At 41.0% G+C, this 12,907-nt stretch overlaps 1 protein-coding gene across 2 annotated transcripts in view; it reads left to right on the top strand.

Annotated features, from left to right (window-relative positions):
- The window catches only part of tll1 (tolloid-like 1), a 396,079-nt gene that overhangs the window by 258,302 nt on the left and 124,870 nt on the right, over positions 1-12,907 (top strand). For both annotated transcript variants that reach the window (XM_073043080.1, XM_073043082.1), the window contains exons 13-14: positions 7,025-7,170; positions 8,330-8,525. In XM_073043080.1, the coding sequence (XP_072899181.1) occupies positions 7,025-7,170; positions 8,330-8,525 (342 nt within the window). The remainder of the gene's footprint in view (positions 1-7,024; positions 7,171-8,329; positions 8,526-12,907) is intronic.

Raw genomic sequence — 12,907 nt, 5'->3', positions numbered from 1 at the left:
TGAGGTTGTCCAATTTGCTTGTACTTGCCTCATATCCCTCAAAACCTTTCCTATTCATGAAACTGTCCAAATGTCTTTTAAACATTATAATTGTACCAGCCACTCCCATTTCCTATAGCAACTCATTCCATCTATTTTCATTTGCACAGTTTGTTGGTTGATCTTTCATTGATGCTGTTGTAGTTACTATTCTGTAGATTTGCTGAGTATGCCCACAGGAAAATGAATCTCAGGGTTCTATATTGAGACATATATGCACTTTGATAATGAAATTTACTTTGAACTTTGATACTCACCACTATCTGGGTGACCTGCTGTGTGAAAATCTTGCCTCGCAAGTCCCCTTTATCCCCTCACCTTAAATCTATGCTATGTATTTTTTGACATGGGAAAAAGATAGTGATTATCTACCCCATCTCTGCCTCTCATGATTTTATAGAAATCTACAAGAACATCCCTCAGTCTTCACTGCTCTAGGAAAAACAAACCTAGCCTGTCCAATCTCTCCTCATAACTCAAGCCCTCCATTCCAGGCTAAATCCTTGTGAATTTTTTCTGCACCGTCTCTCATTTAATGGCATTTGTCCTACAGTACGGTGACAGAAGATGAACACAATATTCCAGGTGCAGTCTTACCAACAACCAACCAGCTATAACACAACATCCCACCTCTTCTACTCAGTGCCCATCCGATGAAGGCAAGCATGCCATGCATAATGGTGCGGCATGCTATTGTTCTAAAAGCTGATTTGTTAATGTGTTTATAGCTTTGATGTTCTTTCTCTTTATGGTTTTGTTGTTTGTAGGAGAAAATATTAGCAAGGAACCCAGACTGGTTCAGCTACATTTCTTTGAATAGTGCTCTGAGTAAGAGGGCTGGAAAGCTATTTTGATCGCTACTAGCAGCTGGACATTACTGTATTTTCCTCCTGATATTTATCCCTGCTGAACTCAATGGAATTGTTTACTTTATGTAGAAAGTAGAGATATTCAATGCTTTGATGTCTATGTATACCAACGCACATATCAGACTTCAATCCAAAAGACCCACATAATAGATAGATACCACCTCCATCAATCATCTGTACTGTCTAAGATGTGATTTGATTCTACCACGAGGGTTGCCAGCACCCATCAGGAAACTTTTTGAATAGCTTTTCATATGTTTCTGATAGCTGCAAGCAATCGGTAATTTTTAGCATTTCAAAATGCCCTCCAAAACATTTTCTTAAATGCTGTCTTGATAATTTGGACCAATCTTGTCAGTCAAGTTTTGAAATACACTGATAGTGGTATAAATCCATTTCATTGAGAGACTTATTACAACCGGTTGATCCATATGAAACTATTAAATGCAAAATGAAGAATTAAGAGAGACATGAGTCATAAAGCTGAAGGCAGAAGCTTTGTCCACACTATCAGTAATCTGATTTTGTTCCTTTCTGTTGTTACCCTCTGCATCCTTGAAATTTAATGGTAAATTTGCTGGTGCCAATTGGCTCGGATAAGTTTCTATTTCTAAATCTAATGCCATGGCCAAATACTCAGTCTAATGAAGAATACCTCTTTGGTTGAATCTCTCCTCTGATCAATAAATTGTAGAAATTCTTTTCCTGCTATGCATCTCCAGGGAATCAAGCAACTGCAAGTGGATCTGTAGCAGCATCTTGGAATACCATAGCAAATAATTCCTAACAGCTGTATGAAGGAAGATGAGAACTGGGCCTTTGCCTTGGGAGTGCATGGTTTGCTTGATAGCAGGCTGGGAAAATCTCCCAGGAGATTAGCATTAGGCATACTGATTAAAATATATATGTAAAAAATTGAATTTATTTTTCAATGTATAACAAATTCCAGCTCATTAACTGGAAAAAAGTAGAGCTAAGCAGCTGGAGCTGCTACCATCTATTCCAATTCCAAAGACCAAATGGTCTTTTTATAATCTGCTTAATAATATAGTGAAAGATGTTAAAGTGCTTCAGAGAGCAGTAATGAAAATAATGAATGCTGAGCTTTTGAGCTTTCAAAGAACAAGCAGATGGGCAAATGGCTGGTCTTAAGCATGATTCCTGAAGAGTCTTCAAGAAGCAATATAGCACAGAGGATAGGGATCATCGGATTATGGAATTGGGACTGAATTCCTGTAATTCATGACTGATGCCTCTGGGGAAAGGAAGAAAGGATTGAAGGGCTAGATAGTTACTGGAGATTTATAAGGCTAGAGGATATTGCAAAAATTTTAAGTACTAGAATGGCAGTATTATACTTAGACCAATATGGATCAACAGTTTCAGAATGTATCAGGACTTAAGCCAATAAGACATAGGAGCAGAATTAGGCCATGCAGCCCTTGCGTCTGCTTCGCCATTCCATCATGACTGATTTATTACCCCTCTCCACCCCATTCTCCTGACTTCTCCCCGCAACCTTTGACACACTGATTAATTGAGAATCTTATCAACTTCCGCTTTAAATATACACAATGGCTTGGCCTCCACAGCTGCCCATGGCAATGAATGCCACAGACTCACCACCCTCTGGCTAAAGAAATTCCTCCTCACCTCCATTCTAAATGGACGTCCTTCTATTTTGAGACTGTGCCCTCTGATCCTTGACTCCCCCAGCATAGGAAACATCCTCTCCACACCCACTCTATCTAGGCCTTTCAATATTCAGTAGGTTTCAATGAGATTACCTGCCCCTCCCATTCTTCTAAACTCTAATGGGTACAGGCCTAGGGCCACCAAACACTCCTCGTAGGTTAACCCTTTCATTCCCAGAATCATTTTTGTAACCTCTTCTGGACATCCTCCAATGCCAGCATATATTTTCTCAGATAAACAACTCCAAACTGCTCACCAAGTGTGGTATGACAAATGCCTTATAAAGCCTCAACATTACATCATTGTTCTTATATTCTGGTCCTCTCGAAATGAATGCTAACATTGCATTTGCCTTCCTCACCACCAACTCAGCCTGCAAGTTAACCTTTAGGGTATCCTGCAGGAGTTTCTCAAGTCCCTTTGCACCTGTGAATTTTGAATTTTCTTCCTGTTTAGAAAATAGTATATGACTTTGATCCTTCTACCAAAGTGCATGATCATACACCTCCCTACACTATATTCATCTCCAACTTCTTTGTCCATTCTCCCAGTCTAAGTGTTTCAGCTGCTTGCTCAACACTACCTGCCCCTCCACCTATCTTTGTATCATCTGCAAGCATGGCCACAAAGCTATCAATTCTGTCATCTAAATCATTGACATATAATATAAAAAAGAATTATTCCCTAACTTCTGCAGAACACCACTAATCACTGGTGGACAATGAAAATAAGCCCCCTCTTTTCCACCTGCCAATCAGCAAATTTTCTATCCATAAATGGTAACTTTCCTGTAATAACAAAGGTTCTTATCTTGTTAAGCTGTTTCATGTGTGTCACCTTGTCAAATGCCTTCTGAAAATCCAAGTGAACAAGGTCCATTGACTCTCCTTTGTCTATCTTGCCTGTTATTTCCTCAAAGAATTCCAACATATTTCTTAGGTAAGACTTCATGTTAAGGAAACCATGCTGACTTGGTCCTATTTTATCATGTGCCTCCAAATACCCCGAGACCTGTCATCTGCCTGTTCTTCCTCACGGCCTCACTACACAATGCATCGACTTGTATACCAACTGCCACACCCTCAGTCCTATCGCTCCAGTTTCCATCCCCCTGCCAAATTTGTTCAAATCCTCCCCAAAAGCATGAGAAAACTTGCCCACGTGGATATTGGTCCCCTTCAGGTTCAGATATAACCTGTTCTTTTTGTTACTCAGAAGAGATGCCAATGATCCAGAAATCTGAAACATTGCCAACTACACCAATTCCTCAGCCACTCATTCATCAGTACTATCACCCTATTCCTGCCCTGACTCACACGTGGTACTGGGAGTAATCTGGAGATTATTACCTGGGAGGTCTTGCTCTTCCCTATACTCACTGCACAGGACCTCTTCCCCCTTTCTACGTATGGTATTGGTGCCAATGTCCAGCATGACCTCTGGCTGCTCATCCTCCCTCTTGAGAGTCTGCAGCTGTTCTGAGACATCCTGGACCCTAACACACCCGATGCCTCTTTGGCAGCCACAGAATCTCCTGTCCGCCACCCTAACTACTGAGTCTCCTAGCTTTACCCTTCACTGCTGAGCCTCTGAGCTGGCCATGGTGCCACTGGCCTGGTGCTGCTGATAGGTCATTTGCCCCCTCCCACCATATCCCCAACAGTACCCAAAGGGGTATGCATGTTGGGATCTTTGTAGGGGATTTCAGCATGCAGGTAGATTGGGAAAATCTAGTTGGAGCTGGATTCTAAGAGAAGGCGTTTGTTGAATGCCTACAAAGATGTCTTTTTAGGGAAGCTTGTTGTTGAGCCCACTAGGTAAAAGGCAATTCTGGATTTAGGGTTGTGTAATGAAGTGAATTTGATTAGAGAGCTTCAGGTAAAGGAACCCTCAAGAAACTATAATCATAATATGATAGAATTCACTCTGCAGTTTGAGAGTGAGAAGCTAAAGTCATATGTGTCAGTATTAGAGTGGAGTAAAGGGAGTTACAGAGGCATGAGAGAGGAACTGACCAAAGTTGATTGGAATGGGACACTAGCAGGGATGATGGCAGGACATCAGTGGCTAGAGTTTCTGGGGGCAATTTGGAAGGTGCTGGATGGCTACAGGGGAACCTCAAGCTGACAGCTTACGCCCCTACCTGTCTACTTTCTGAAGTCCGCACTCTGATCATCTCAGTAGAAGTCTCATCTGAGAGGTGTCCAGCCTCCTGCATGGCAGTGAATACATTCAACTTCATCTCCAGTTCCTTGGTTTTAATGGTCAGGAGCTGAAGTTGGGCCCATTTCCTGCAGATATGGTCATCAGGGAGGCCATTAGACTTGATGCAGGACAGAAAATGAATGGCAGATATTTTCTTGGATGTGTTAGGTTTGATGGGGGATTTGTGAAAAGGAGGGAGGAGATGTATTTCTACAGGTGTAATCAGACCCACCTGGAACAGCTGTCAATATCTCTTTTAAAAAAAATTGAATAACTACAATTTAGTCTACATCCCTTGAATTTCTGCTGAATTTCAGTCAGTGACAGCAGAGATGTAGGAGGAACTACAGTAGAGCTGATGACATAAGATTCAGCTTTATTCCATCTGTACTTTGAAAAATGCAGTGAAATGTGCTGTTTTAAAGTAAAATCACAAATTTGAAATCTCCTTCCAAACAAACACACGCACGCACGCACGCACGCACGCACGCACACACACACACACACACACACTCACTCACTCACTCACTCACTCTTCTGCCCAGGATGTATTTTCATCATATGTACAAAGTCCTGCATCACAACCAGGATTAATATCATCGGCATGTGTCGTGAAATTTGTTAACATTGCAGCAGCAGTACAATGCAATACATGATAAGTATAGAAAAAGACCTGAATTCCATTGAGTATATATGTATATTAAGTAGTTAAATCAAGATAAGTGGTGCAAAAATAAGAATTAAAAAACAGTAGTGAGGTTCATGGGTTCAATGTCCACTCAGAAACTGGAATGCTGTTCCTGATCACTGATTATGTGCCTCCAGGCCCCTATACCTCCTTCCTGATGGTAACAATGAGAAGAGGGAATATTCTGGGTGATGAGGTCCTTGATGATGGAAGCCGCTTTTCTGACAAAATTAATTTCAAAATTCTGACAAAATTAGTTACAGACAAAATTAATTTTAAGTGAGGAATATTTCATGGGGTTTCTCCCATATGTCTGCTGTAACTGACAGAAGTTCAGTTGAACTTGAGGAGATGTAGACTAAATTGCATTTATTCTATTTTTAACGATTTTAGCAGCTCTTCCACAGAAGCTATTCCAGGTGGGTCTGATTACACCTGCAGAAATTCATCTCCCCTTCCTTCTATAATGTCATATCTGAAGAAAAAAATCAGGTTATCTTAGTCTAGAATTAAATTGCAAAGTCTTCCACAGTATTATACTTAATAAAACATAATGATTAATCATTTGTTTGATAATTATCACAGTTGCCATAAATACTATTTGTTACTTTTTAAATTGCTGAATTCCTGAGATTGCCAATAGCGGCTTCAGAACACTCAAGGTGAGACACTGAACACATTAAGCTTGTAACTACAGGAGAGTTGTAGAGATTCATAGAGAAGAGAGTTGAATTATGACAGGGCCTTTTTTATTTGACCCACCGTGACCAGCTCACAAATCACAAGTGACATTTACATATTTCTGTATTAACACAAGAAAAGGAGAAGTGTAGCAAAAATTCAGCTGCAGAATATTTTACCATGGGGCACAAGAGGACTGAGGTGGATTGTGTTTATGTTATTACATGCAATGTTATATGGCTGGTGGTGGTATTACTGGAATATCAAGTTCATGCATTAACCACATTGTGCAATTCATTGCATTGTTATCCTTCCTATTGTTTACCCAGGGAGAGATGTTCCACATACATTTAAAATTAAGATGGGGAGAAACTTTTATAACATTCTGTTTTTTTTAAAAAAATCCATCTGTCTGGGTAGCCTCCAGCTTGATGTCATGAATATCAATTTCTCCTTGTGGTAAACAAACTTCACCCCACTCTGACCTTTTACCTCTTCTCACTTGCCAATTACTTTCCCCTGGTCCTCTCCTCCTTCCCTTCCTCCTATGGTCCATCCTCCTCTACCAACAGCTTCCTTCTTCTCCAGCGTTTGAACTTTCCCAACCTCCTGGCTTCACATATTACCTTCCAGCTAGCCTCCTTCTCCTTCCTCTTCATTCTGGCGCATCCCCACTTTCTTTTCAGTTCTGAGGAATGGTCTTGGCCCAAAACGTCAGCTATCTAGTCATTTCCATAGATGCTGCCTGACCTGCTGAGTTCCTCTAGTATTTTGTGTGTGTTGCTCTGTAAGATGTTGTTTTGAAATTTAAACTCTTCTTCACATGCAATAACTTTCAAATTGATAGCAATCTGTGGTGGCGATATCAGTAAAGAATCTGGACAGATCCAGTCTCCTAACTATCCAGATGACTACAGACCATTGAAGGAATGTGTATGGAAGATAACATTGTCTGAACACTACCATGTGGGATTAGTTTTCCAGGCTTTTGAGGTAATTGTGATACTCAATAAAAATCATAGAAGGAAGAAAGTGATGGCACTTAATTGTGTACCTTGGTTAGTAGCACTAGGTAAAATGTAGTTGCTTATAAAATTAACCTTCTTCAGAGCTGCAATGTACAATTATGATTATAGTTGTTGATTTGCTTCTGTCTACAGATAATGAAAGAAATCTCTGCTCTTTGGAGTTTGCATTTAACACAGTAATGTAGATTCCATGCTGGTTAGTCTAATTTAAAATTCAACATTCATTTCTGTAGTTTAAATTATTCAGGAGTAAAAATTAGTCATTCACATGTATAAATAAAACACATGATATGTTAGCCCAGAAGGTCTGATTGCTCCTTTCAAACTTTGGTTCAAGTGTAACTGCATCTTAGAAGCTGAATACAGTGTATTTTGGAAACTAAATCCTGCTTAACATGCTTAACACATGCAAATTCTCCCTCATGATATAGATCAGTTGAAAATTTGGGCTGAGTAATGGCAGATGGATTTTAAATTAGAGTGTACAGTAATGGAAGCACTCTTGTAATTGTTGATGTATAGAGGCATCTGGGGTGCAAGTCCATAGCTTTCTAAAACTGGTGGAACAAGTGCATAAGATTGTAAAAGCATCCAACATGCTTACCTTCATTGGTTGGGTCATTGATTGCAATTAGGCACTCTCATAAGGATATGGAGGTTTTGGATAGAGTGTGGAAGGGGCTTGCCAGGATGTTGCCTGGATTGGAATGTCTGATAGGGAAGGTTGAGTCAACATGGATTGTTTTCTCCTGAGTATTGATTGCTGAGTGTGACCTGATAGATGAATATCAAATTATAAGAGGAAACAATAGAGTAACTTGTCAGAATCTTTTTCCCTGTGTGCTGATGTCACAAGCTAGAGGGTTTAAGGTCAGCGATGACCATGTTTAAGATGCATTTAGATAAACACATGAAGAGGTAGGGAATTAATGGACATGGACTATTTTCAGCCAGAATAGCATTGAGTTAATTTAGCATCATGATTGCCAAAGGAATGGTGTGCTGAAGCACCAGTTTCTGTGTTATTTGTGCTATGTTCTGTTCTAAATGTTGGTTATTCCCTTCAAAGTTGGTTTTGAACGTTATCCAAAACTAAATAAAACATTTTCTTTATTTTATCATAGATTGAGAGACATGACAACTGTGCTTATGACTATCTTGAAGTCCGAAATGGTAATAATGAAAACAGCCCATTGATTGGGCGATTTTGCGGCTATGACAAACCTGAAGACATCAAGTCTACTTCCAATTCCCTATGGATGAAGTTTGTTTCTGATGGAACCGTCAATAAAGCAGGATTTGCAGCAAATTTTTTTAAAGGTACATATATACAAACTCCTGAGTGCTGTTTGAGATTAATGTAAGTACAACCCAGTTAGAGTAAACATTCTTTTTTTGAGCATTGTGTCTTTGAATAAGAGAAACAAAAATTCATTGACATAATGCACATTATGCCTGAAATGACATTAGCACATTAAAGGTCATTGAAATATTCATGAAATATAATTATTATTATTATAATGGAAGAACTTTATGCATAGCAATCTTCTACTTGGAGCAATGTGATAATGCAAAATAACCTGTTCTTATTTTGTTAATCAAAGGATAAATATTGGCCTGATCACATGGTATGATTCCCTTACTTTTTGGAATCGGTTTGTTATTGTCACATATACCAAGATGCAGTAAAAGATTTGTCATGTATATTGGATTATTACACAATGCAGTGAGGTACAACAAGTTAAAATAACAACAATAAATGTAAAAGCTACAAAGAAAGTGAATTGCAGGTCAACAGTAAAATGCAAGATCATAAGAAGGTAGATTGTGAGGCCAAGGGTACATTTTTATCAAAGATGGTGCTGATAAGGGGTGAGTCATTGCATGCAGCTATGATGGGAATCATCAAATATTCCCATTCAGGATTTCTAGAGCTGAAACCCACAGTCACAGACATGGGGTACTTCAGAAAGCAACAGAGTTTTAAAATGATTTTAAAAATCTAGTGATACTCAAATCAACGGATCTCGGACTGCAGACTTAGGTCTGCACTTTCCCTGTAAGAAAAAGGAAGCATGCTGGGCTGCAAGTAAGATTGAAATGCAGAAGCTGTAGATCCCTGCTCCTGACTATGCCTCTGGTGAATGTACAGTATCTGGAAAATAAAACTGAATATCTCAGAGCAAGAGGAACATCGGATACTGCTGTGTACTTTGCTTCAGGGCAACATGGCTATCTCCCGCAATTTAAGCTGTAGCCCTTTGGCTTCACCATTTACCCTAGCTCAGTCTTTTAAAGGCAGAGGATGTGGGGTATGGTTTACTGCCCAATGCTCCACAAGGTGAGGAAAAAACAAAGACTGCACTACTAGGGGTGAGGACCAAGAAGGTATGGTCAAAGGAGGAGAAGGGGTGCTTACAGGAATGTTTTGAGTTGATGGACTGGACAATATTCAGGGATTCATCTTCAAGACTGAATAAATATGCCTCAGTTGTCACCAACTTCATTAAAAACTGTGCGAGTGAGTGTGTGCTTTCAAGAACATACGGGAGATATCCATATCAAAAGTTGTGGATGAACCAGGAGATTCATAGTCTGCTGAGGGCTAGGTCTGTGGCATTCAAGACCAGTTGATCCAGAACTATATAACGAGTTCAGATATGACCCACAGAAGGTTAACTTAAGAACGGAAAAACAATTCCGATGGAGGCTAGAGATGAAGTTGGATGCAGATCAGCTCTGGTTGGGTTTGCAGGTTATTACTTCCTTCAAAGCAAAACCTAACATCCTGAATGGCAGTGATGCTTCACTCCCAGATGAGCACAACACCTCTTATGGATGCTTTAAAAAGGAGAATAAAACTTCATCTGTGCAAATCCCTGCTGCATCCAGTGACCTTGTGTTATCTGTCTTGGAGGCCAATGTCAGAACATCTTTCAAGTGGGTGAACCCTCGCAAGGCATGAGGCCCTGATGCTGTTCCTGGTAGGGCTCTGAAAACCGGTGCCAACCTACTGGTGGGAGTGTTCCAAGGACAGCATCAATCTCTCACTACTGCAGTTGGAGGTTCCCACCTGTTTCAAAAGGGTGATAATCATACCCAACAAGAACAGGGTGAGCTGCCACAATGACTATCACCCAGTGGCACTCACATCTACTGTGATAAGTGCTTTGAGAGGTTGGTTATGGCTAGAATTAACTCCTGCCTCAGGAACGATCTGGATCTGCTACAATTTGCCAGACCAAGCCACTATGCATCAAGTGAGAATGCTTTCTGTGATGCATCGATGAAAATCTGCATGGGTCTCCAAAGAAGGGTAGGGTATGCATAGTTAACCACAGGCATTAATGAGTGTGGTGACAGAAGAAAGTCTAAGTGATGGAACCCAGGTCAACAAATACGACCCATGAGGAATTCAGTGGCTAGAGCAGCATTGTTTGTGTGAAGGAAATTGTCAGTGTTTTCAGTTGACGCCCTGCATCAGTACTGAGAATGGAGAGGAGAGATAAGGAAAATGAAGTGGTAAAGAGGAATGGTTTGACAGGGGCCTAGAAGTGATAGTTGACTGAGGGAGAGATGAATGATGGATAGGTATTTGTAGCCAGATTTGAGAGGGAGTAAGTGTGGATTTGGGAGCCAGATAGGAGAGGGGGAAGAGTGGAGTTGGGAGCCATATAGAAGGTAGATGGAGCCAAGTGGGTGGAAATGAGAGTGAGGGTGAAAACTGATAATGGGGGCACAAAGGGTTCCAGTGCCTGCTTCTGATAAGTAAGGAATGTGATCATGGAAGCCAAAAGGGGACAGCGGATGAACCTGTTGTTGGAAAAAAGAGAGAGAGAGATACTGCTTCTACCTCTTCCAATGATTCTGAGTGAGGCACAGAGAGATCTGTATTTACTGACAATTACCTTTATTGTTCAAACTAACAAGTATGTGAATTCATACACTAAATACCTTGTGCACACACCTGCTAAGTACCCCTGACTCTCCTGGATAGTCAAAGAATAGCAAAGGTATTACCCAGGCAGAGGAATTTACGCTGGCCAGGCGTTCCTTGTTCCTCGTGGTCCCGATTCACTCTCCACGTGCTTCACGCAGGGTTCTTCTTGCTTGTGTCTGCGATGGTTATTCTTCGAAGTTACCGCCACCAGCACCCACAAAGCATCCACTTTTATATCCATTCCTTATCAATTCAAATGTCGCATTCCTGTGTCATTGGCTGCAGGTCACGTGTCTGGCCTTTAACACCTGGTCATTGGCTCTGGTCCAAAGCAGCATCCATCTATTGACCTCTCCCCATTAAGGGACAGTTGCTGACTCATGGCTCTTTGTTCTCAGTCAGCAATGAGCTCGAATCGCCTCAGGCATTCACAATTCTGCATGTTATAGCCAACCAAAGAACACCTCACAAATAACTCCTTATTTGGAAATGACCTCCAGTCCAGCAGATTACCTGAAGAGTCTTTGTGTCTTCTTTAAAACACTAATCAAGCCCAGCATGTCAAGCTCACAAAATGAAGAATAGAGTGTCTTCACAAAATGGCAGCCTCCATCCCTCAAGCACACAGCAAGAACAAAGACTGCTTCCACTGTCCTTGATTCATTTGAATTCACTGATTTGAAGATTGCCATTCTTCCTGGCCAACACTGTGGAATCAGATGGAGGAGGGTAATATAGTGGGGAGTAGGTGGGTGGAACCAGGGGTGGGAGGCAAAGAATAAGGTTGATGGAGGGTGGTGGCTGGAGGGGGGAGTAAGAGGACAAAAATAGGAGGTCTGGAGATAAGATTGTGGGGTGCAGGGATCTGTCAAACAGAGGTTGGATTTTACCTGAAATTGAGAAATTCAATGTTCTACTGAAACAGAAAATGAAGTGTTGAATCTCGGCGTCCTTTAAAGATTCCTTAGCACAGTTATCCCTTGATCCCTTGAGGGGGTGGGGGAGAGAGCGAGAGAGAGAGATCGCCACACCCCCTGTGGCATTACACCATGCCAAGTCTACAGAAACCACTCCCCCCCGCCCCGTGTCTGTGTGTGTACACACACACAGAGTTAATACCTATTGTTGTTGTCATGCGACCATGATGGTGCAGATGGAAATCATGGAGTGTTCTCTGCCCTGTATGTGGGAGGATTCAGGGTGTGATTGTAGATCAGTGTGTTTGAAAAAAGCATCGGTTGAGGATGTTGGTTTTCAAGGGAATACTGATGTTGCTTTGTTTTTCCTGCCAGTGAATTTAAGGATCTAGCAAAGGCAGCATTGGTCGTACCTTGCCAGTGCGCAGATCTGCCATCTCCAAACTACAAGATGTTGGGGGAACTGCTTTGTTGTTGATTTCTCAGAAGCATGCAGGAGGGAAGAGATCTGGTCACACAGTAGGTTAACAGTTTTGAGGTATTTGATGTCTTGATCATTGAACAATATCTTTTCTTTTCCCCAGACAGACAGATGCAGCACTGATGAGATAGGGAAAGTATCTGTGCTTTCCTGATCTTGTTGTTGAATTTTATTGCATTTTGCAGTGTAGGTTGGTAGGGAATGTTTAGTCAGTGGATATTTAGTACATACCCATTCTCTCATATGCTCCACTGACTTGGAATTTAACTTCCTTTGCATACCTATGCAGCAGTGCATAGATACATATGCAAAAGGTATGTGCTGCATCTCTATGACTTAAGGTTTTAAATCCTTCTTCAAAATC

The sequence above is a fragment of the Hemitrygon akajei genome, chromosome 4 (assembly GCF_048418815.1).
Source record: "Hemitrygon akajei chromosome 4, sHemAka1.3, whole genome shotgun sequence".
Taxonomy (NCBI): domain Eukaryota; kingdom Metazoa; phylum Chordata; class Chondrichthyes; order Myliobatiformes; family Dasyatidae; genus Hemitrygon; species Hemitrygon akajei.
This window is presented reverse-complemented; position numbering and strand designations above follow the sequence as displayed.